The sequence below is a fragment of the Dipodomys spectabilis genome, unplaced genomic scaffold (genome assembly GCF_019054845.1).
Source record: "Dipodomys spectabilis isolate Male_0828 unplaced genomic scaffold, ASM1905484v1 ptg000099l, whole genome shotgun sequence".
Lineage (NCBI taxonomy): Eukaryota > Metazoa > Chordata > Mammalia > Rodentia > Heteromyidae > Dipodomys > Dipodomys spectabilis.
The window spans coordinates 476,738-503,793 of NW_024870776.1; the positions used below are offsets into that span (position 1 = coordinate 476,738).

A 27,056-nucleotide genomic window follows, 5' to 3' on the forward strand; every position below is an offset into this window, starting at 1 on the left:
TAGTAAAATTGTGAGAGTATAGTTATATTGAGAAAATCAACCGGGTACTGGTGGCTCATGCTAGCTACTCAGGAGGCTGAGATCTGAGGATTATGGTTCAAAGCCAGCCCCAGCAGGAAACTCCTTGAAACTCTTATCTCCAATAAACCATCAGAAAACCAGAAGTGGTGCTGTAGCTCAAGTGGTAGAGTTCTAGCCTTGAGCTGAAGATCTGAGGGACAACACTCTGGCCCAGAGTTCAAGCCCCATGACCAACAAAAAAAAAAAAAAAGAAAAGAAAAAGAAAAAAAGAAAATCAGCCTAAAAATTTCCAATTAAATATTTCTAAAACATGATATTATGTATAAAATAATTATTTATCTTTCATATTTTATATTCTGATTAGCACATTTTTGTCTGAATATTTAGAGGGAACATGTCATTAAAGGGAAGAGAAAACCAAGGTTGTGGATTCTTCCTTCAGAAGAAAACTATTTATATCCTCTATTCAAATTAAATTCCTTCTTTCAGACTTTTCCTATGAGCTTTCTAGACTTCATAGTTTTTGAACTTACGCATATATAAATTTCATGCCTTACAAATTCACTATATATGACTAGCCAAAACATTGTATTAATGTTCTTAAAGTGAAAATAGGACTTAATGCAAAGCACCTTCCCCTGGTGAGACATTTCATTAAAATAATCAAAATGTATTATTAAGCCACTAGAAAATGCCTAGGACTTATTTACAACATATTTTAAAAAATGATACAGTAGGATATTTTGCAATGACACAGCACTGTTATTTTAAAGACATAATTTTGTTATTAAAAATTCATAATATCTTTGTTTTTGCATATTACTTTATTAGTATTTGTAGTTGTTGCTGTTGTTTTTCTTTGGAAAGCTACCAACTTGTTAGTGAATTTATTTTATTGTAGAATCTCATCAACATAAATCAGATTCTCTCTAGTTACTGAGCCTTTGAGTGTCTTTAATATAGTGATCAGTTCTGTTGCTCACATAGGAGCTAAGATTTCACACAATGGAATGGAGTGCCAACCACTGCAAATTTAGGCATAAAATTAAAGGATCAGGTTGCTCTGTCCACTACTTCTACCAATATCCTTCTAAGCCACAGCCCTCCCTCCTTTTTGCCTTCTTTAATTCATCAGCCCTAAGTTGATTCACAGTCCAACTGCAGCACCACTCAGCACTGATAATATGGAAGGATTGAAATGTAGTGTGGAAGTAAAAACAAAGACAAAACCTGAGCTACATGTGTGATCTCAGACTATTGAAGGCAGACTATTGAAAGCAGAAGTTTGTTAGTTAACAGATGATTTATCTGCTTTGACACCACCGGGACAATTCTCAGAACTAGAGAACAGGAAATAAACCAAAGGAAAGAAAGAAAAAAGAAATAACTGCAAACCTTATACAAAAAATAAACCAGCAAACAAACCTCTTTCTTCCATTTCTTAGAGTTCATTTTAATATCCATCATTTCATATGGTCATAACCACATTGCTATTGAGCCATTGTGATTCTCTCCTAAGAGTACCCTAGACCTATTCTAGTTACTACAAATGAGGGATTTTGATTTCTGTAACCTTGGTCTTATATATAAGTTTATCTGACTTGGGGAAGGAAAGGGGAATCACAGAAACATTGGGACAAATAGTAAACCAATGCAACAGTGATACTCATGAGACACTGTGTTGGAAAGGAACTTTACAACTTAGGATGGGGAGGGGAGCCGGGGAAATGGGAGAAAATAAGGGAGGGAATAACACTTTTGACAAGGAAATGTACTTATCACCTTACTACCTACATGTAACCCCTCTATGATTCACCTTTGCATTTTTTTAAAGTACTAAAGAATAGTAATATGCAAACACAACTGAGAATTTCATTTAGTTTGATTTGTCTTCTGTTCAAGACTTCTGCTTCTGGAGACATGTTTTAAATAAATGAAAGCCATAATCATTTCAATTCCAACATAAATTGCATAGAAAATATGTTTTTAATTAAACTAACCATTTGAAAGCTAATGTAATAAATTTTATATAATGAAAAGTGCTTAGAAATTTTAAGTTTATCAAATTTGAGTGCATAAATAAAAGTTTATTTGGACAGAAAAATACAATGAATTTCAATCAGTATGCACACATATACAACTTGTCTTTTGTTTATCTTCAAATATAAAATAATATGTAGCTCACTACAGGGCATATAATTGTTTTGTGATTTTTTTCTTTCCTTCCTTCCTTTCTTCCTTCCTTCCTTCCTTTCCTTCCTTCCTTCCTTCTTTCCTTCCTTCCTTCCTTCCTTCCTTCCTTCCTTCCTTCCTTCCTTCCTTCCTTCCTTCCTTCTTCCTTCCTTCCTTCCTTCCTTCCTTCCTTCCTTCTTTCTTTCCTTCTTTCTTTCTTTGTTCCTTTCTCTCTCTTTCTTTCTTTCTTTTCTTTTTTTAGGGTGCCCATACAGAGTCTTGAATATGGCCTGGACTCTGTTCCTGAACTTTTTCATTCAAGGCTGGCACTCTACCACTCTATCCACAGTTCCACCTCCAAGCTTTTTGGTGGTTACTTGGAGATAGGAGTCTTACAGACTTTTCTTCTTGGGATGGCTTCAAAACACAGTCCTCAGATCTCACCCTCCTGAGTAGCTAAGATTATAATTGTGATCCACTGATACCTGGATCACATAATTTCTAAAATGACAGAAATTGAAAGTAGTTAAAATAGCAAATTAGAAGGATCTTTCTTTATGAGTTATACTCTGCTCAGTTTTTTCTCATAATCTCATTTTCCTAGCCATATTATATAAGTTAAAATATATTTAATCACCCTATGAGTATATTTATAACTCTAAATTATAGTTTTATATGCATACTATATAACTGTTATTTAACAGAAATAATTATAACTGATGACAATGCTATTTTTTGATTGTGAAAGGCAAATCATTTATTGCAATACTTTTTGTTGGCTATAATATTTTGCATGAAAATGAAAAAGGTGGAACAAAATATACTAAAAATGAGCATTATAGTCCTTTGTGCGCATTTGCTAACTATTGGCTAGATATTCCTAGCCAATTTTTAATTTTATTGCATTGAATACTATTTATTTGACAATGATTCTGAGTTTATTCATAGATCTTTCCTTGTATTCCTAACAAATGCATGTATTGACTATGGAGCTTCCAGGCAAATATGTAGTAAACATTGGGTAAAAGATTCCCTATAAGAGTCCCATAGACTTTCCTGCCCAATATGACTTTGAACTGTGATCCTCAGATATCAGCATCCTGAGCAGCTAGAATTACAGGCATGAGCCACCAGCTCCTGTACTGAAACCCCTCCTTAATGTACCCTCTACTGAGACATTGACAAAACACATCCTCATGATTGCAGTGAAATCTTCATTCCCTCTCTGTACTAGTACCATACTTCTCAACTGATTTCCAGCTTCAACTCTTGTCTCTTGCTTGCTTCCCAGTTGATTCATAGTCAAGGTCAAAGTCAAGATGTTGCGCAAGATTTAGGTCGCACCAGTTCCTTGGCTCTCCCACTCCCCTCTGACCTCCCATTCTCCTGTGCAGTGTTTGCCCCACTTGTGCTCAATTCTCTCCTCTCTGCTTTCCCTTCTGCCCTGCTCTGGAGGAGTCACCCCAATTCTGCTGTCCTATTCTGGCTCATGCCAACTTTCATCCTGGGAACCTGTGGCTGCCTTCACCAGTCCCTTTGACACTTATTCTTGTTATTTATTTCTCTCCTCAGAAGCCACCTATTATCATTCTAGATAAGTGATAATGTCCCTTAGTAGCACTCTTGAAAACTTCTAACTGGCTTTATCATTGTATATTATATTAAGCATTTTCTTGCTAATTTGATGATTTGTCCTGTCCCAATCAAACCAAAGCTCTATGAAGCAGAAATATCATTTGCTTTGCTCAGTCATACCTACACACATAGATGAACACAGATATGTAGTATATATATTTTAATGTATTCAACTTCACACCTACTATAGATATGACTATAGAGCAAGTCTGTGTAAAATGCAACCACAGGGTCAGATAGTGATTTCTTTAGATACTCGCTTGAAAATATTCCCACAGTTATCCAAACTTGTTAAAACTATAACAATAGGGATGAAACAACAGTGTGATAGAATCTGAGTATGGGATGAATATTACACTCTTGATTCCTGAGCAATTCTTTAGAAGAGTCCTGAAGCAGGGCCAAAGATGACATCATCTATATTAATGAGTACTAATTGAATGCTTTGGCTCCCAAACTTCCCAATCATCTGACAAGATGTGTAGCTTTAATTGAATCCACTTTATGAGGGTTTTTGCAGCCAGATACTGTTTTCCACAATGATTAGCACATTTTATACCTCCCCAGGCAGGGCAGAAATACCACACAGGAGGGTTTTTAAAGAGCAATATAATTTTAGACGACACTTGTTCCCTTTGCACTTGCTGTTCATCAGACCCTCAGAAGTCTTTCCTGTCATTTATGGCTTTGACTAGGTAGTAATGGTGAGATTATTATACTTAAATAGCTAAAACATGGCACCTAAGAGGAAAGTGCAGTTATTTGCTTCATTTGATTTTGTACTGAGAAAGTCGAGTGGAGACTTGATCCTTCTCCTCAGATATGAAAAGATGTTTTAACATACCTATGGCCAGATATGATCAATTACATCTGCAGAAAGAGAAAAAAATAGCTCAAATTGCTGTGTGATTGACAGAACATCACTGAAGGACAAACTCCACCTAACACATGTTAAAGACTAATAATTCAAATTCCATTTTTTGCAAACTTTTTTTTCTTTTTTTCACCCTGAATTTTTCCCCCTTGCTACTGGTGCTTGAATCAGAGCCTGAGACCTTAGCTATTTTTTGTCTGTTTGTTTGCTTGCTTTTTTTTAATTTTAATTTTTTTTTATTGTGAACATACTGTACAGAGGGGTTACAATTACAGGGGCAAGATAATGAGTACATTTCTTATCAAGCATTGCAGCCTCCTCCTTTGTTTACCCTTCACATCCCTTCCCAACCTCCCCCTGTCCCCCCACCCAATCCTCCCCCACACACACCAAAATTGTAAAGTTCGTTTTCGACATGACAACTTGTACTTCTCATTGTTGCAACGGGTCCACCTGTATCCTTAAAGGACTTGTTTTTCCCCTTCTCCCCCACAAATTATACCGACATCAAATATAGTGAAAGCAGGGGTTATACTGTGGGGGAAGGACTACAAAACAACAAAGAAATAATCTTATAAATGCGTTAGAAACAAATGCATGAAAGAAAGAAAAACATTTAAATACATATCTAAGGGTTCATTTTCCTAACATCACATTATCTAACCTTTTCTTCTTGACTCATACATATACTAGATATTGCAAATAAGGGAAACTATGGGACCTATGTTTCTTTGGGCTTGGCTTACTTCACTTAATATAATTTTTTCCAAGCCTTTCCATTTCCTAACAAATGGGGCAATGCCATTCTTTCTGATGGAAGCATAGAATTCCATTGTGTATATATACCACATTTTCTTGATCCATTCATCTACTGAGGGGCATCTGGGTTGGTTCCATATCTTAGTTATGGTAAATAATGCTGCAATAAACATAGTTGTGCTGGTAGCTTTAGTGTGGTCTTGTTTGTAAACATTTGGGTAAATGCCCAAGAGTGGGATTCCTGGATCATAGGGGAGCTCTATGTGGAGTCTTTTAAGGAACCTCCATACTGCTTTCCAAAGTGTTTGAACAAGTTTACACTCCCACCAACAATGCAGTAAGGTTCCCTTCTGTCCACATCCCCTCCAGCATCTGTTGTTATTAGAGTTCTTGATTTTAGCCATTCTAACTGGGGTGAGGTGGTGTCTCAATGTTGTTTTGATTTGCATTTCTTTTATGGCTAGGGAGGTTGAGCATTTCTTCGTGTGTCTATTGGCCATCCTTCTTTCTACTTCAGAGAAGTTTCTCTTTAAGTCTTTAGCCCACTTATTTATTCGGCAGTTGTTTCTTTGAGGATTTGTTGTTGGGGGATTTAATTTTTTGAGTTCCAAGTATATTTTAGATATGAGACCCTTTTCCATTGTATGGCTAATGAAGATCTTCTCCCAATCCGTGGGCTTTCTATTGATCTTGCTAGCTATGTCCTTTGCCATGCAGATTCGAGCCTCACTCTTCAAGGAAATAGAAGAGGCAATCCAAAAATTCATATGGAACAATAAAAGACCCTGAATAGCAAAAAACGCTCCTCAACGGAAAGAACACTGCTGGAGGAATATCAATACCAAATTTCAAACTCTACTATAAAGCCTAGTAATCAAAACAGCTTGGTACTGGCACAAGAACAGACCTCAGGACCAATGGAATAGAATTGAAAACCCAGAAATGAACCTACAGACCTATAGCCATCTAATCTTCGATAAGGGAGCTAAAAAAATAGAATGGAAGAAAGACAGCCTCTTCAGTAAATGGTGCTGGCAAAATTGGTTAACTACTTGTAGAAAACTAAAGCTAGATCCTTATATATCACCCTGCCCCAGAATCAACTCCAAATGGATCAAAGACCTCGGAGTCAAAGCAGATACTCTGAAAACATTACAGGATGGAATAGGAGAAACCCTAGGTCTCCTTGGCACAGGCTGAAATTTTCTTAATAGAGACCCGGAAACACAACAAATCAAAGAAATGTTGGACAAATGGGATTGTTTTTTCCATTCTGCCATTTGAGTGACAGCTTCATATCTGAGGTTCTCTTGGTGGTTAATTGGAAACAAGAGTCTTGTGGTCTTTTCTAACCAAGCTGGTTTTAAACAGTAATTCTCAGTTTTCAGCCTCCCAACAGCTAGGATTGTCAGCCACTGGTGTCCGTGTATCCTGGGCTGTGAACTCAGTCACTTGATCCTTTATACTCTGAGCACTTTCTTCTTTATTTTTCAGGTAGGGTCTCATGAATTTCTTTTTTGCCCAGACCATCCTGGAGCACAATCTTACAGCTTTTGCTCTCCATGTACTTGAGTAACAAACATGTATTAGCATGCCCAGCTTTTTGTAGATAGGGAGCTTAATAATTTGAAGACATTTAAATAATTTGAAGACATTTAAATGATTCAGATTGGTTTTTCAACACAGGATGATAAACAGCCACATATCTGATTGCCTTTGACCCTCGGAAGCCCATTTTCAGAGCAACAACTAATATTCCCTGAAGCTATTTCTTCAGCAAACCATATCCTCTTTTCCTTTTGGTGTTCCTAAAGCCCAACCATGAGGACTTTTTAGTATGATGTAATTACTCTCAAGGGTAGAATATTATCACTGAAATCTAAAAGATGAATCTTGCAGCCATTAATTAAAATCATTAATCTCATTAGGCAATTTTGAAAGTCATTCCCTTAAAAAATATTATGGAACAATTAATCTTATTGTTTTGTGTGTTTTCTTTTCTAGTTCCAGTAATGCTAATTTATGGTGGCCAAGGTTTTATTTGTCCCCATAACATTGTCATAGAGAAATTTTTTTAGATATCAGTCAGAACAGTAATGAAAAAACTCAAGTATATTAAATAAGAAATCAAGAATGCTAATGAAATACAATGATAGAAGATTCATTTTGGTAGTTAAATTCTATTTATCATGTAATTATTTTCTAAAAATATAAGATGTCGTAAAAGAAATATTTTCTGTATTAAGATACACAGCATTTTCCCTTGTAAATGAGTTATCTATATATGTGGTGTCTCCTTCTTCTACTTTCTACAGGGTGGTAGATCTAAGACATAGTAAAGCAGTGAAGGGACCTCAGATACAGGTGTAAATAGATTTACTAAAGGAATGCTAAGAGTGTTGTAAAATATGGGACAAGTTAATAGGACTAGAAGTGATTTAAAGGCCTATATTCCCTGCTCATGAGAGTCATGGAAAAATAATACTGAATGTGTTTGCTTCAATATATCAATTAATACATTTGCTTCATAATCTTCTAAATTTCAGTGCCAAGAGATGCTGTTGGGAAGAATTCTGCCTTTTTAATTTCCTCTCTTCTCTAATCACAGCCATTTCAGAGAAACTCATTCCAATTTTATAACATGAATTTGAATCATGACAACTCAAAAAAATCTGCTGTATAAATATGGTTTATACAAATACATTTACCTGCAAACTTTAAAAATCAATAAATGTTCACTGTGTCAACCTGTTCAAGTCAGTTGACCTTTCATTAAAGTGACTATTTGTTTTATAATTAAATTGATTGGCTTAACTGACTTATAGTAAACACATTCAAAATCCTGTCTTCTATTATTTGAAATACATAATGAACAATCATTGTCAGTAGTCATCCCACTGTGAGCAACACACCTGAACCTGATCCAATGAGGCTATGATTTACAAACTGATCTATCTCTGGATCTCCTCTCTTCCTTTTCCCCTAGCTTGTGTGTGTGTGTGTGTGTGTGTGTGTGTGTGTGTGTGTGTGTTGAACTCAGAGCATGGGTGCTGTCCCTTAGCTTTTTCAAAACTCAGTGCTGGTGCTCTATCACTTGAGCCACAGCTCCACTTCTGGTTTGTTGGTAGTTAATTGTATATAACAATCCCATAGACTTTCTCCTAAACTGGTTGAACTGTGCTCCTCAGATTTCAGTCTCCTGAGTTTCTAGGATTACTGGCATGAGCCACCAGGCCCTGGCTCCAACTCCCAACTTTTATAAGCATGTTTTTTGTTTGTTTATTTGTTTTGTTGCTTGTTTAATTTGCCAGTGGAAGAGTTTAAACTCAGGGCCTTTCATTTGTTCTGCGTGTTTTCTCATCTGATGCTCTACCACTTGAGGCATGACTACAGCCCAGATCTTTGCTGATTAATTTGGAAATAGATTCTAACAAACTTTTCTGCCTCATCTAAGTAGAGTTTTGCACAATGTGGATTGCAGTTACTTTTTTTCTTACTTATTTAAATGCTTAAATTGTGACATAAAATAGTTTTACAGTGCTTCTCCATCACACATTCAGTATTGACTAGACTTATACCATAGAGGACATGCTTTATAACATGGATAAAGACTTAGCTTCAGTACTGGAAAGGCTGGACTTAAAGCCAAGTCTACCACTTAGAGCTGTGTGACAGACCTAGGACAGTTTGCTAAGCTTTTAAAGCCTCAAATTCCGTTTTTATCTACTCAAGGACTTCTGGTTATCGTAGGCTGTTTTATGTCAGAAAACTGAATAACAATACTGAATACTGTAAATGTTACTCAGTTCTTCAGTTGATGTGATATTTGAATTTTGAACTTACTTGTTATAAAATTTTCTTTTTTTACTATTAATTTTTTATTGTTATTATAGAAATGATGTTCAAAAGACTTAAAGTTATATAAGTCAGGTAATGAATATATTTCTTTTCGGACCATGTCCCCTCTTTTTTTGCTCTCTCCCAGTTTTTTCCTCCCACCCCATCAATCTCTTTTCACTAAACATGTGAAGAAGAGTCCCAGTGTCTCTCTGCAGTGTCTCTCTTCCTATCTACCTACTTCTGTCTCTCAGATGGCCAATTCTGCCTGGTCATTTGTGAATGGCACTGTGGTTTTCCCATTAATGAATTCACCTTAATTTCATGTGGGAACAGAAGCTCTTTCAGGTTCGTGACTGATTGTTCTTGTATTTGTCTTAAAGACCTCGATGATACTATTGACTCTTTTTGAGATAAAACTTACCCTCCTCTTCTTCTCTAAAAAAATGATTTATTGTTCCTTCTCCTGTTTCCTTAGCAGTGTACATCTGTAAGCCTCTTGAAATTACTTGCTACTATTTTTCCTGTCTTTTAACTAAATGGAGATGGTACACAAAGCATATTCAGATGCACAAAGCAGTTCATGTTGTGAGTGCCTGAGAAATGCCTTTTAAGTGTTGAAATTATATTCGTAGAGGTGATAGCATAATGTTTTGTCTGAGAGCTTCAATATCCTTGGATAGTATAGCAGAAAATTCTATAAAGAGTTTAAAAAAGAATAATGAAGTTAAATTTTGATATGCGAATAAAAACACCATATATGAAGATTCTACTGGAAGATGTGATTCATTAAAAAAAAGACAGCAACATCGTCTGGCTAGTAATGACACCGATCAACATTTTATATTTCAAGGGAATTTAAGGTCCATATAGCACGAAACTAGTGGCACACACCTGTAACCCTAGCTAATCAGAAGGCTGAGATCTGAAGATTTGAAGTTAGCCCAGGCAGGAAATTCTGTGACTCTAATCTCTAATTAAAAAGCAAAAGGCTGGAAGGAGAGGTTTGGCACAAGGGACGGAAATCTAATCTTGAGAAAAATAAAAAATAAAAACTCAGTGATAATGATAACATGAGGCCCTATTAAGTCTAAGTAGCAGCACAAAATACAAAAACAATTTAAAAAGACCTCTGTAATATACCATAAAATTGACAGTTTCTAAAATTGCTGCAATAAATATTTATAGTTTTGTGCCAATACTTTACTATCTTTTGTGTATGTTTGTGTGGGTCCTGAAGCTTGAACTCTAGGACTGAGTATTGTCTCTGACCTTTTTGGTTAAAGCTATTATCAAGGCTAGCACTCCACTATCTGAGCCACAGTTGTGCTTCTGGATTGTAGTTGTGAATTGGGAATAAGAGTCTCACAGACTGCTATCCTCTGATCTCAGGCCTCTTGAGTAGCAAGGATTACAGGCTTGATCCACAGACATCTGACCCATATACTGAAATGTACAAATTAATACAGCTGTTAAAATTTCTGCAATATATACAGAGAGAATATTTTAAAAAGTAGTAACATACCCAGGTTATCAATCATTACCTGATCAAATAATCATGACCTGATCCCCACCCTAGTCTTGACTCTTAGTAGCTTTCCTCCTGTGAGTTTCTAGAATGTTCTACTCTTTCACACTTGCTTCATTGTCTTTTGTTTATATCATTTTACTGAAGAATTCATTCTTGATTTCCATTTTAACATCAATCTCATTTTCCAGCCACTGATTAATATTTTCTTCCTAAAGCTCACTTTTTCTGATATAGTAATGTAATAACCACATGATTATTTTTATAATGATATGTATAATAATGTGTACTAGCATTTTTATTTGTGTGAGTATTTAGATCCTCTGTCACTGACATTCTCCCTAGAAAGTAAAACCTCCAAATTATCAAGTAATCTTATGATCTATTTATATTTGGACTGTATTCACAAGATATGATGTCTGCATTTTTCTCCTTTTATAAAAGTAGGAAAATTGCAATTAAAAAGTATATTTTCTGAACATCTACTGGGAGCAAGTACATGAGAATTTTTTCTTTTTTCATATATATATTATTAATTGTAAGAAATACTGTACAGAAGGGTTACAGTTACATGAGTAAGGTAATGAACATATTTCCTATCAAGTATTGTTAACTCCTCCTTTGTTTTTCTCCTACAATCCCTTCCCTCCCCACCTCCCCAACTCCTCCTCCCCTGAAGGTGTAAAATTCATGTTCAACATAGAGTCTTGTACATATCATTGTTACAATGGGTCAACCCTTATCCTTGTTTCAGCATTTTGTTATTTCCCTTCCCATCCCCAAATTAGAAAAATGTATATACAAGATGCAAAGCACCAGAATCAAATACAGTGAAAACAAGGGTTATACCATGGGGGACGAACATGTGAAAGAAACAAAAAAATAGAATGGAAGAAAGATAGCCTCTTCAGTAAATGGTGCTGGCAAGATTGATTAAACATCTATAGAAAACTAAAGCTAGATCCCCATATATTATTCTGTACCAGAATCAACTCCAAATGGATCAAAGACCTTGAAATAAAAGAAAACACCCTGAAAATATTACAGGAAGGAATAGGAGAAACTCTAGGGCTTCTTAGCACAGGCCAGAATTTTCCTAATAGAGCCCAGAAACACAACAAATCAAAGAAACTTTAGACAAATTGGATTGCATGAAACTGCAGAGCTTCTGCATGGCAAAGGACATAACTAGCAAGATCAATAGAAAGCCCATGGATTGGGAGAAGATTTTACTATCTATAGAATGGACAAGGGTCTCATATATAAAATATACTTAGAACTCAAAACAAAATAAATCCCCCAACAAAAAATCCTCAAAGAAATAACTGCCCAATAAATAAGTGGGCTAAAGACTTAAAGAGAGACTTCTCTGAAGAGGAAATAAGAATAGCCAGTAGACAAATAAAGAAATACTCAACTTCTCAAGCCATAAAAGAAGTGTAAGCCAAGACAACATTGAGATTCCACCTCACCCCAGGTAGAATGGCTATAATCAAGAAATCTGATAACAACTGATGCTGGAGGGGATGTGGCCAAAAGGAAATCCTAATGCATTGTTGGTGGGAGTGTAAACTTGTTCAAACACTTTGGAAAGCAGTATGGAGGTTCCTCAAAAGACTCACATAGAGCTCCCTTAAGACCCAGCAATCCTTCTTTTGGGCATTTACCCAAAGGATCACAAACAAGGTTATACCAAAGCTACCAGCACATCTATGTTTATTGTAGCATTATTCACCATAGCTAAGATATGGAACCAATCTAGATTCTCCTCAGTAAATGAATGGATCAAGAAAACGTGGTATATATTTATACAATGGAATTCTATGCCTCCATCAGAAAGAATAACATGGCCCCATTTTTTTAGGAAATGGAAAGATTTTGAAAAAAATTATATTAAGTGAAGTAAGCCAGACCCAAAGAAACATAGGTCCCATGGCTTTCCTTATTTGCAATAACTAGTATATGTTTAGCTATGTACATGTGACCATATAAGATGATGCTAACTGAAATGAACCCCAAGATAGGGACACAAGTGGTGTTATCCTTCTTGCTGTTGATTTTAATGTATTTATAATTTTTTTCTTTAGACATTGAATAAACAGTCCTTTAGTCACTGTAGCCCTAGACATCAGGCAGCCCTGCTTTGTTGCTGATGCCCTGAGGCCCAAACTGTCCTCACACTTTCCTATCTTAGTTTCTGACCCACAGAATCCAGAATCTTTTTTGTTTTTAATCTTTATTGCATAGGTGATGAATAGGGTGGTTACAATTATTTAAGTAAGGTAATGAGTACATTTCTTTTTTAAACACCCTTACCCCTACCCTCATTTTCTCCCACTTACCCTTTCCTACTTCCCTTTCCCCCAAGTTGTAATGTTCATTTCCAATACAGTGACTAGTGAGTATCAATGTTGTATTAGTTCATTCTGTACTATTAAAAGCAAGTGACTTTTTTGTTAGCTTCCTTCTAGAATTTACAAGACTCCAAGGAGGATAAAAGAAGCAATTATTTCAAATCACTGCCAAAGAAGACTTCTCTTTAACATTTCCAATGTTTAATGATGACATATTTCCATGCATGCATACTTATGTCAAAGAAAATAAATAAAAACACTAATGACTAATTTCTTGATGATTTTAGCACTCTCATTCTCTCTCTCTCCCTCTCTCTCTCTCTCTATGTATATATATATATATATATATATATATACATATATATATATATACACACACATAATAGGTGACATTAAGTTTCCTTAATGAATTATTTGCTTGAATATTTTCCATATTTTAATATTTCTGAAATTGAAAAACACATTGGAATTAAAATACATTGGAATGGGCCAATATTGCAGTGAAAAACTTGGTGGAATAGCCAGAAATTAATAGTGTCAAAGTATGTTTTTATTTTTGTTTTTTGTTTTTGTTTTATTACTTAAAGAAATACAATTGCATAAGCAAGAGAATTGTGATCTTTAAAGAAAAATGCCACATAATTGCAGGAGGCAAATTAGATGCATTTCATGGTTTTAGGATTCTTAAAGCAGCTACGATATCGACTCAGCAAATCTCTTGTATGCTTAGAAAAAAAACTCTTTAAAAGTTGCCTACACGATCATAAGCATTATTTAATTTCCACAGCCTGACAGCTCTATGAGGAAAAGAGGAGATTGTATGTCATCTCTTTCAACAATCATAAACTAGGTTTCATGTATTTTATGCTTTAGAAGTTACATGGCTTTAAGAATTGATGGCAGAGACCTTTTCTCTGTGTTACAGACCAGGCTTTTGATTATAGAATCTGCATCTTGCATTAGTTAACACTGATGTAAGGTCTGGCCTTGTCAGCATTATTTGATGTATGCCAGTATGTGTAACTCCAGGTTTTCATCAGGATAGTGATCTGCTGGACCGGAGGAAACACTGCTTCACTGTGCAATCTGAGTCTGGAGAGGACCTCTATTTCTCTGTGGAGTTAGAGTGCGACCTTGCCCAGTGGGAGAGAGCCTTCCAAACAGCCACCTTTCTAGAAGTGGAGCGGATACAGGTGAGGGTGTGGAACATAGACCTTTGGGGCTCAGAGTTGCATGATTCTTCCTCTAGAGTTCTAATAGAAACTCAACAGCTTTCTGAGAAGGTTGGCCTCTGTCTCAAGAACATTCAAATAAATGAATGACAAGGTATCTCTGAAAAACATTTTAAAATTTCTACCATTTTATCCTTTTAAAGTATCTTACCAAATAGCACTTGGTGACATGTTGCTCTAATATGAAGATTATATAGAAATGCTCCATTTTTTGTAGTTTACAAGGTTGTATCCTGTTCTCCAATCATGATCATTCTACACCTGCTGTCTTCATATATTCTTCATTTGCTGACATTAATATTCCTTTAAGAAAGTGCTTCTTTCATCTGTGCACTTCATCAACCTTATACAGAGGGTGAAACTTGTTCTAAAGCTTAAGCCTTTGTATCTGCCCCCTGATAGCCACCTTCTTCCATAACAACCCATACTACCTCTCCCCTCTTTCCACCTCAGTAAATAATAAAGCCTTCTACTGTTTTTGTTGTTTTAGGCCTGCCTCCACTCTGTCTTGCACTGCAGTGACATGTGTACATTCTTTGCACTATCAGAAGTGAAAAACAAATATTTGATTTACTGTTTTTCTTTTAGCTTTTAGCTTTTCTATAGGTCTTTTGTTTCTTACTTAAGCATTTTGTTATTTCCCTTCTCCTCTATAGGTTTTTTTTTATGCCTCTTTATTGCTATAGCAGAAATTTGCACTCACTTGCTAAATATTTAGGTAGTATTATTGCTTTAATATCTGATATATGAGTATATGTATATGAAGAATTATGATTATCCTTTACATTTTCAATATTTATCTGTCACTGTAGTTGGTACAAAAGTAAAATAGAGGGAAGGCGGGTAATACAGATTAGAAGCAGTTATACATGTGTAAAAAGACAGCATAATGAACCTCCCAAACACTGAAAAAAACAAAGACAGCATAATGAACCTCCCAAACACTGAAAAAACAAACAAAAAAAGGGCGGGGAAGTAGGGAAACATCAGATAAGATAAGCTTGCTCCAAGTACATAGAGTACATCAGTGGAATTCCATAATGAAACTCCTATGCATTATTAATTTTTGCTTATTTAAAATAAACTAATATTTTCAAAACGGAAAAAAGAAGAAATATTTGCCCTTTTTAAAATAAGTATGAAGAGGAATAATGAATTGACTCAGTATTGATGAATTCATAAGTAAATTTACTTTTACTTTGAAATTGGTTTTAGCTGGTAGGACTAGAATTGGATTTCATTAAGAAGACTTAAAAGAGGATAGAGAGTTTCTAGCCAGTTTCTTTATAAATTTTCAGATTGTTTAGAATCTCTAATTCATTTCATATTTATATAAATATCAGCATATTTATTTGCATGATCCAGGGAAATGTATTTCTGAAACATTTCATAATGGCATTTAAATAAACACTTTAAAACCTGAAAAACATAATGAATATTGAAAGAAAGTAGCAAGTTGTATAAATAAAATGTTACATTTCCCCTAGCATAATGCTAAGCTTAATGAGAAAAATTGAAGTCACTACAGCAAATAGCTTTCACCTTAAATATTCTTTTTTAAATGACAATACTTGAAAATAGCAAACAATTAAGCCTAATTAAGAGTAAATTGTTTAGCCTTGAACATTCCTTAGTGTTGATAGTAGCTTTAATAAAGTACTAATGGTTAGATTTGAGCATGGAAGATGCCTGTGTATTAAGCAAATAAAATTATGCCCCAATGCAGTCTAGAGAACCATTAAATGTATTTTAATCTACTGTTTTAAAAGATTTAAAGCCAAATGGATAATTTGGCATGGATATAATTTTCTATGCCAATTAGACTTTAAACACATAAATAATTGCTTTCTGGTGAAGGCAACTTGATATATTTAGCAATGATTATAGTCACAATATGATTGATTTAATATATTTATATAACTCAAACTACAAAAACAAATAATACATATAGGATGTTATTAACATTGTGCTTGAGATATATCACTCCATCTTAATGTGAACTATCAGTACACTTTATCAATTGAATAGCCCATTATAGTTTAATTTTTAACTTCAAATAAAATCAATCTATGGATAGAGGATTGAATATTTTGAATATAAACCCCAAATCATTTTACATCTTTCATATCATTTGTTTTAATCTCCGTATTTATTGATGTTCTCAAAATATTCATACAAGTAATATTAAAATAATCTGACACCAATGAGAAAACTCATTGTTTGGTGTTATGTGGTGTTGGTAATGGAACTTGAGGCCCTAGACATCCTAGACAAGTGTTCCACCCCTGAGCTGTCAGCCAGGTTACATTTGTTCATTGTTCTTTTCAGTAAGTGAAAATGCGTTTGTTGATAGTTTGTGCCATATGGAAAAACTTTGAGGCCTAATGTTAGCATGACTTTTCTGTCTTGATTGCTGAACCTGTGTATTGTGATTTGCATGAATCAGCATTCTTTTTAAGTAATATCCATGAAATTCATAAGCTGAGGATTTCAGATCTTGTTCTTTAACAATAATTCTCTCTTGTTTTAGTGCAAATGTATTCTTATAAAGCTAGATGATATTACAATTGTGCCTCAGCTCCAAAATTTTGGACCAATTAAATTACCAAAATAGTGAAGAGAGCTGGATCTGGAATATGGTATTGCATACACGTAATCCTGGTTGTGAGAAGGCTGGAGCATGAAGATTGTTAGATGCCAGTCTTAGTGGGATGATGTATAAAACAAAATAATATAAATTAAACTAAATAAATTAAGATGCAATGGATAGAATAATATATAAACACAAATACACATGTGCATAAGAACACACACACACACACACACACACACACACACACACACACCCCTACCTATATAATTCCAGTCACTCAGGAGACAAAGAAACAAGGATTGCAGTTTGAAATCAACTCTGGCAAAAATTCTAGGAAGATTGTATTAAAATCAATCCAACCATGGTGGCACATGTCTGTAATCTTACCTACTCATGTAGCGAAGATAGAAGGATTACATTTTATGGCTAGCCTAGGCAAAAGCATAAAATGGTATTTGTGAAAAAACAAAACAACAAAAGTAAAAGGACTAAGGCATAACTCAGTGATAGACGGCTTTTCTTGCAAACTCAAGGCACAAATGCAATCCCCCAGGATTACCAAAATACTCAAATTAAAAAAAAAAAAAATCCAAGCATTTTTGTTTGTTTTGCTTTTTTCTGTTTTTGTTTTGTTTTGTTTTGTTTTTGTCAGTCATGAGGCTTGAACACTTGGCCTGGGACTTGTTCCTGAGCTTTTTCACTCAAGGTAGTGTTCTACCACGTTGAACTACAGCACCACTTCCTTTTTCAGTAGTTAATTAAATATAAGAGTCTCATGCACATTCCTGCCTAGGTTGGCTTCTAACAATGATCCTCAGATCTCAGCCTCCTGAGTAGCTAGGATTACAGGCATAAGCCACCAATGCCTGGCTATAAACATGTTTTTTATTTGTCAAAGAGGTACAGTTTTTGCACAATATAAAAACATAGCAAAGTGCAGAGCATGATTGGAAACCTCTCCCTGAATACGCTTGGAGAAGTCAAAGAATATTCTCAGCTTCTGAATTGTTAAAATGGAGATGTTGATAAAATAATTATATATGCTGTGTGAGTACTGTTGATATTTAAGTATTGTAAATGAAAATAGGAGATGTCACCTAGGCCAAGATACTGATATTATACCAATAATTAGGAAACTAACGATGTTCTCTCATCTGTCCAGTGTAAGACTTATGCATGCGTGCTGGAGAGTCACCTCATGGGCCTCACCATTGACTTCAGCACAGGATTTATCTGCTTTGATGCAGCAACAAAGGTAATGGCTCAGGTCAGCATGGAGAAATATAACTCTGACTTTCTCACTCATGAACCAGTAGAGACCTTCTATTTAGCATTTTAATGGGTCATGATGTGCCAAGTTTTAATTTTTCATTTTTGCTCATAGAAGATAAATTATTTTTTAATCTGTTTATAGAAAAAATGTTTGATGTTTTAATACATGTGGCAAAAGCAAACATTATACTGAAGTAAATTTATGTCAATTTCCATTTGTAAATACAAATATAGATATAGGCTTACAGAGCTATAGATAGATATGTTTTCTTTTTTATCTCTTTTCTGAAAGATTTGTACTAATGAGAAAAATTTCCTCCCCCCTACAATTTCATAGAGGATCCCTTTATGAGTTTTCTGTATCAGTCTCGAGGATCAAACTAAGAAAATCATCTCTTTACTAATAACTAGGAGTAATAGAGAATGGTAGAATTTTGAAGTTAGGAGATTTTTCCCAGAAAGTTTATGATGAACATGTGACTAAGTAAGGCTTTTGTAAATTTCATAAATTTTCTATTCCACAAAATATGCCTCTCTGAGAAGTATGCACAATGAATGATAAGGTCATTTCTTCAGCTTGTCATATCTTTCATTTTATTTGTTATTAAAAAAAAAAGCAGCCTTGGTAACAATGGGCTGATAAAGCTAAATTCAACTGGAAATGGTCTCTCAAGATGTGTAGCCCCAAACTGCCAATGCTAATCCTCTCCCTGCAGTGTGTGATGGTCTCCCACTGTGTCTCCTTCCTTCCTCCATCCCCCATTCCCCACACTCAGTGCTAATCCCCTCCCTGCAGTGGATGACTCAGTCACTGGGCTGCAGAAAAAGATGTTTTCTTCCTCCTCGGATTCATTTCATGTTCCCCTTTATCAAAGTCTGGTATGAATGAAAATGTTCCTTCTTAAAGATTAATAGGCAATCTTTGGTTAGGAAACACATATTTAATTTCAAAATTAAGGCAGGTGCAGGATTTTTCAAAATCAAGTGCAAATAAAGCAATACAGTGACATAAATGTCTGAGGGCCGTGGAGTATAGGAGACAGAGGGGAATACTTTGATGTTCAGATTCATAGGCTTCTCACAGTGGAGTCTAGCTCTTTTTAGGTAGAAAGAACAGCCCATGGTGTTCTATAAATGTCTATTGTTTCATAGACAGCAATTGAGATTGTCATGTACAAAATTTTATATTATCTAAGGATGGCCAAAGTTACCTTTTGTTTGACATTGTGAAATTAATTTGCATAATGATGCAAGTCAGGTTAGCTATCCAGTATGTGGCCTTTGCAGGATACTCAAATATACAGTAGCTCTTAAATATACACAACAGTGTATATTTGACTCAATATATACACAAATATACACAACAGTGGCTCTTTTGATGATTCTTAATGAGACTGACATCAAATCAGGATAAACTCATGGGTATGAAATTAGTCTCATAAATTAATTTAATGATTAATCAAGTTGGGTATTAAATTAATTTACTGACTTTAGAAATATATTAAACTGATTAGAAAGATAGTAAATTATAATTTTAAAAGAAAACAGTGTCCACAGAACTGTTATCAAACTCTTTCTCATCACTGTGAACAAATCTTACATTAGTAAACAAGATAGAAATCAGTTATCTGAACATGATTTTAGCTATCTAAATCTCTTCTGAGTTTATTTGTGAGGCTAGTATAACCCACTTCAGCATGTTGTTTACTCTTTGTATAACAAGAAAACCATAGTTCTCATACCCTCTCCAACATAGCTGTCTATTTATGTCCTGAGTATGCTGGAAATGAGTGCTTAGAAAGGAGAATCAAAGTCAATTGTTACCATTCCTCTAGTGAAACAATGAGAATATCTCCAGTAGAAGCCAGACAGTCCAACATCTCAAGGCCTCCCTGATCTTTTTGATCCCATCATTGGAAGGAAGCATCAATGGTCAAGGTAGTCTAACTTCGTGACAGCAGGAAAAGAATCTAGAAACTTTCTAATGAAAATGACCATTGTAGTAATTGTCCAGAGAGTGAGAAATAGGAGGGAAAGTAAAAGTTATTCATGACAGAAAATATAAAGAGCCTGGGCAAAACACCAAGCCAAACCTACTTACAAGAAACTTGTCCTATTATGTGGAATGGGCATTGAAATTATTTTAAAATACAAACAAGATTAATAGTTACATGTAAATTTAAACAGGCTGTTTTCATTTTTTTAACATTAAAAAAAATCTCCAACCTAGGTGCCATTGTCTCAAACTTGTAATATTAGCTGCTCATGAGACAGATCTGAGGATTGAACTTCACTGTCAGCCTGGGTAGGAAAGACTGTGAGAATGTTAAAAAAATAAATAAATTCTATTGTAAAGGTGATGTACAGAGAGGTTACAGTTAGCTAAGTAAGGTAACGAGGACAATTCTTTTTGAACAGTGTCACCCTCTCCCTTGTTTCCTCCCACTTTCCCTCTCACCTCTACTCCCACCCTACAAGTTGTATATTGAATATCCAACATAGTGTCTAGTGACTATCACCATTGAATTGGTTCACCTTTGTCCCACCATTTCTGTGATTCTCCTTCCCTTCCCCAAATCAGATAAATTTATATATAAGACAAAGTGCAAGCTGGGCACAGGTTGCTCACACCTTTAATCCTAGCTACTTAGGAAGCTGAGATCTGAGGATCACAATTCAAAGCCAGCTTGGGCAGGAAAATCCATGAGACGTGTATCTCCAATAAACTACTAGAAAACTGGAAGTGGCGCTGTGGCTCAAGCTATCTAGTGCTTGTCTTGAGCTGAAGAGTTGACAGATAGTGCCCAAGCCCAGAGTTCAAGCCCCACGACAGACCAAAAAAAAAAAAAAAAAAGACAAAGTGCATAGAAATAAAAAAAACAGTGACACTAGGGAATAAACCAAAGTAGAAACAAGAAAAGGAAAAAGAAAACAATATAATAAAAAACCCTCTTGTATTTATTTATTGGAGTTCTTTGCAATAAGCATAATTTTATATGGTCATGTGCACATAGCTACTGAGACATTGTGATCCTCTCCTAAGAATACCCTCCTTTGCTTTGTTCTCAGTGTGTGAATGCTTAGAATGCTATTGAATGAATCATGTCCATGTAATTACTTTTTTTTTTACTATCGATTGGATTAACTTGTAGACTTATAGCTATATTCTAGTTATCACAAATGAGGAGAACTATGTAGCCTATGTTTCTTTGGGTCTAGCTTACTGGGTTGATTTCATATCTTTGCTATGGTAAATAATTCTACATGGTTGTGCTGTTGGCTTTAGAATGGGAGGGTTTGTGAACATTTGGGTAAATGCCCAAGAGTGGGATTGCTGGTTCATAAGAAAGCTCTATGTTTAGTCTTTTTGGAACTTCCATACTACTTTCCAGAGTGGTTGAACAAGTTTACATTCCCACAAACAATATAGCAGCATTCTCTCTTGGCCACATCCCTTCCAGCATCTGTTATTATTAGTTTTCTTGATAATGGCCATTCCAATTGGGGTGAGGTAGAATCTCAAGGTTGTACCCATCAAAATCCCAACAACATTGTTCAATGATATAGAAGAAGCAATCCAAAAATATTCATAACGAATACTAGAAGACCCCACGTGGTAAAAAATAATCCTTAGCAGGAAAAACAGTGCAAGAGGAATATTAATACCAAACTTCAAACTCTATTACAAAGCTATAGAAAAAAAACAGCTTGGTACTGTCACAAGAACAGGCCTGGGAACCAATAGAATAGAATCAAAGACCCACAAATGAGCCCACAGACCTATAGCCACTTAATCTTTGATAAGGGAGCCCAAAACACAGGATGGAAGAAAGACAGCCTTTTCAACAAATGGTGCTGGGAGAATTGGCTACACATGTATAGAAAATTGAAGTTAGATTCTTATATACACCCTGAATCAAAATTGATTCCAAATGGTCCAAAGACCTCAATATAGATCAGTTACCCAGAAAATATTACAGGAAGGGACAGGGAAAACAGTAGGGTTCATTGGCACAGTTTGAAACTTCCTAGGATCCAGAAACACAACAAATAAATGAAAAGCTGGATAAATGGGATCCCATTAAACTGAAGAGTTTCTGCATGTCAGAGGACATAAATGGCAAGATAAAGAAAGCCCAGAGAATGGGAGATATTTACTAGCTATACAACAGACAAGGGCCTCGTATCAAAATATACCTAGAGCCCCCAAAATTAAACCCCCAAAAGCAAATCCTCAAAGAAACAACAACCACATTGATAAGTTGGCTGAAGACTTAAAAAAAAGAGACTTCTCCAAAGAACTCTTCAAATAATGGCTAATACATACTTGAGGAAATATTCAACATCTCTGGCCATAAAAGAAATGCAAATCAAAACTATGAGACTCTTATTTCCAATTAATCACCACTGGAAGTAGAACTGTGACTTAAATAGTAGACCACTAGACTTAAGCACAAAAGCCCAGAAATCATGCTGAGGCCCTGAGTTCAAGCACCAGTTCTGGCGCACACGCACATACACACACATACACACATACGTGTCTCCAGCTATTTTACAATTTTGATGTTAATTTCAAAGACTTCTAGACTTCTTCAGAATCCATGTCTAGCAGAATTTTTTAATGATTGTATTGGAGAGGGTGACTTCAGTAGCTCTGTTCATTACCTTTAGCTGAGCATGTTTTGTCCTGAGCTCCATCTTGGCCAGATCCTCTAACTAAACCCCAGGTCTTATGATACAAGGTCCAGGGAAAGGGACTATGCCTTAAGTCACAAATTGAGCTCTGTATAAAGCAGATAGTGGCCTAATAGTATATTAGAAGGTGGAAGGGAGTTGCTTCATTATGCTATTTTCAAAAGCAATCATATTTTTCATTTCTTAACTGAATTAAAAAGATAATAATAAATATAAATAATAATGAAAAAGTAAACTAAAAGATTATTTTGGGATTCTATAGCTAGAGGAATTCCAGGTTGCTTTCTCCTCTCACCATCTGGGAAAATAACTTCTTTTGGTTTGCAGAGAGGAAAAGGCATCTTAGACAGCATTTTACTCCTTTTTGAGCTGTCTCAGATCATTGCCCAGTAACTGGTTCCAGGACTAATACAAAGCAAAGGCTGCAACAAGAGTTGTTACAGTGTGGAGTTTAGAGGACAATGGAAAGGAAAAAAAGTTTTCATAATGTTCAATGCTGATGCACTTTTTTTTTCACTCATGGTTGATTGAGTCCACAGATCAGCTATACTCTGCTTCAGTTTAGACTGGCAATGTATGGAGAGGTTTCATTTTTTTTTTCATTTCCTTCAGGGTGGTTCAGTGATTTCTTTTAGCTCATCTAGGTCTTGGTAATAATCAATTATTAAAACACAGTATTTTCAATCATGGAGAAAATATTTCTACAAAAACTGGGCCAAAATATATTTTTGGAGTACCTACATAATCCATGTAGTTAAACATATACACCTGTTTCCATTACATTTTTTACAAACTTATTTGCACTCATTGTTTACATGTTAGTCTTCCATGTTCAAGTAAAGCGTCACAGAAGTTGCCTTTAAAAAAGAAAGGGGTGAAATTATACAGACCAAAATTTTTGGATAGGAAAGGACAGAATTTGAAGGCCTACAAGATGAGAAATCATGTCTGTGATGACTAAGACCCAGACTGTGAAAGGTATTACAGTAAGGATCTTGGATTGATTTTAAGAATAGAAGATTACCCAGAAGAATTTGAGACAGGAAAGAAATGATCAGTAGTATTTGAGAGCAGAAAACTAAGGAATAATGTGTGACTAGGATCAGTGAACCAGATGAAACACAGATTATATATCACCAGGATCTCTCCTCCAGTGTACATTATCCTCTCTGAGATTCCTGAGAAACTGTGTATGGAGGAAAAAGTCAAAGGAGCATCAGAGTGAAAAATAGTCCCAGTGTAACCACACAGCTCCAAGATGCTCTAGATGACTGAAAGGGAAGGTACAAAGAAGGATGGAATTGCACAAAGAAATGGCACCACAGGACAAAGCTCCAGTGTGTTTGATTATATCGAATTTACACTATGGAGGGTCAGTCACTCCAACTGAGGCAGAGATTGCATTGATGTCGAAGGATAACTTTGAAGTAATGGACATTTGTGTTTCCTAATGATTTTAAATATGTTTAAACAATAGGATTTTACTTAAAAGTGGAGAGCGGAAAGAACATTTTTTAATTTGTATCAAAAGGGTTCTAAGTTCTAATGGTTACAATAAAAGTGAGGGCATCCAGGACCAGGATATCTGAACAGCCAGATCCAGGGCTTCTCCATCATTTGTTACCCCACTAAATGGTAAGAACTTGCTCCAGATTTCACATACTCCATGATGATAACTGGAGTTTAGGGGTTGTTCATCTGTAATGAGCCATTGTAAAGCTATCACCATTGTAAATCTTTAGTCTTGAATTTGGGCAAGAGAGAAAGTGAATATTACACCTATTATTACTGTTTCTCTAATAGAATCCCTGGGACCAGTGGCTGACCCAAATTGTTACATTCTGGTCGTTTTTCCTTTTTACGCTTTAATAGTTGAAACTGAATGCTGCTGGTTTAGAATACTTAAACAGCTTCATGCTAGAGGACATCTAAGAGTCAGTGCTAATATACAACATGTTAATTTGTTGTCATGAGCATCTCAGGTATATAAAAACAATAAATAAAGTTGCAACACAAGTTTCTTATACATTTGATCTACCATATAAAGTTAATACAGTAATTTTGTATTTTCATTATATTTCAATCATTAATCATTATTGATTGTAAATTACAGTTGTTGTCTGTGGAAGTTTGTAAAAACTGTGCCAAAGTTGATGACCTTATTTTAAGAATGTATGTTCTATGTAGTAAGAAACAATAGAACCTTAACTAAAAACCTTCCTTCTAGTCATCCAGATTTTCTCTATAAAATTAGAAGACATAATTCAGCTTCAAAATAATTGTATTTCAGAATTAAATTCACTGTTAACACATAGTATGTAAAATTCATGAATATCTTAATCTACACAAGCCTTTCAACTCTTTCAGTCAACATTGATTTTTAGAGTATTTCAAGGGTAAAATTTGAAAGGAAGTTAAGAGGGCCTATATTTACACTTTTCCATTTCCAAGAGTCTTTGTTATGGCCTGGGTATTTTAAAGAGTTACAAGATGCTGTTTCTCTCAAAAGCATATGACCTTTGTGTTTCTCTCTCTCTCTCTTTCTCTCTCTCTCTCTCTCTCTCTCTCTCTCTCTCCTCTCTATGTTTTCATTTCATTTTATATGCTATGGAAATATAATACAAATTGAATACATTAAGCTTCTCAAACTAGAATTAAACTTTATTGCTTATGTTACCTATTCTGCAATCTTTCAATTATATCACATTGAAGGTAAATATTAAAAATTCAAATTGTAAATTACATCAATCTCTCTTGCTACAGTTACCTAGCTAAATATTTCTTAGTGTCCTGGCCTCTGCCTGTAATTTAATGGTATCTCCTGCTTTGTGTCCAGCATTTGGTGGTTTGGTCATCCTTTGTTCTGTGACCAGAGTTCTATGTAATGTTCATCCTGGAATCTTCATTCAGAAGCACTTCTTTCAATAATCTGACTTAGAGGACTTCTGTTTGAGTGACAGGAATGAGAGACATATCTCTGCATAAAACAAGGGATTGCAATGAAGTCTGACAGGGATATTAACGCTCATCTCTTTGTCCAGACTTGCTGTTCAAACATATAGAATTAAATAGTAAGAAAGGAATATGTGAATGAGCAAAATATCACCTAAGGATATGAGCAAAAGAGAGATTAAGCTTTCATCAAATTATGTGTTTTTTATGCTTATTTTATTTTTTATTGCCATTCACATGCAAAAAAATTGAATGGTGTGTGTGTGTGTGTGTGTGTGTGTGTGTGTGTGTGTGTGTGTGTGTGAATTTATGCATTGCAATCATGAAGAGGGAAAGCTCTAGTTTGGTGAAAATTAAGTATATTTGACAACCTAAAGTATCCCTGGATATCTGTGAGGGATGGTCTCCCCACTTACATGCAAATATGCAAATACCCCAGCATCTTTAAAAAACAATAGCTGTAGTATCTACATGTGTTTTCCGTATCATTTTGTGCCCTGTAAGTCATGTCTAGATGGCTGTAATAATTGGTACAATGCAAATGCAATGTAAGTACTTATGCTTTATTGTCTGAGGAAAAATGATATGGAGAAATGTCCCAGTTTTAAAAAATATATTCTACTTGTGTTTGGTCGAATCTACAAATGAGGAATCCATGAATACAAAGGGCTGGCTGTACTTAATTTTGTTTTGCTTAAAATTTTCACAAGAAGCCGGATGCTGGTAACTCATTCCTGAAATCCTAGCTACTTAGGAGATTGATATCTGAGGATCATGGTTCAAAGTCAACCTGGACAGAAAAGTCCATGAGACTTTTATCTCCAATCAACTACTCAGAAAAAGCTGGAAGTGGGCTGTGACTGAAGTGATAGAGAGCTTGCCTTGAGCACAAAGAGTCTCAGGGACAGTGCCCTGGCCCTGAGTTCAAGCCTCAAAAAATAGTCACAAGAGTGGAGACAAAGTGAGAAATTTAATGATGATAAATATTTACCTGTGCTTTTTCTAAAAAGGTCTTCTAATAGTTTTCTACCAAATGTGTTCCTCTAGCTCTACCATACACACACACACACACACACACACACACACACACACACACACAGGAAATCACAAACAGAAACAGTCACCTTTTAAA

At 35.2% G+C, this 27,056-nt stretch overlaps 1 protein-coding gene across 1 annotated transcript in view; it reads left to right on the forward strand.

Moving 5' to 3' along the window:
• Positions 1–27,056, forward strand: part of Sntg1 (syntrophin gamma 1) — a 333,558-nt gene that overhangs the window by 266,161 nt on the left and 40,341 nt on the right. The window contains exons 14-15 of the mRNA XM_042687069.1: positions 14,221–14,373; positions 18,168–18,260. Of these exons, the coding sequence (XP_042543003.1) occupies positions 14,221–14,373; positions 18,168–18,260 (246 nt within the window). The remainder of the gene's footprint in view (positions 1–14,220; positions 14,374–18,167; positions 18,261–27,056) is intronic.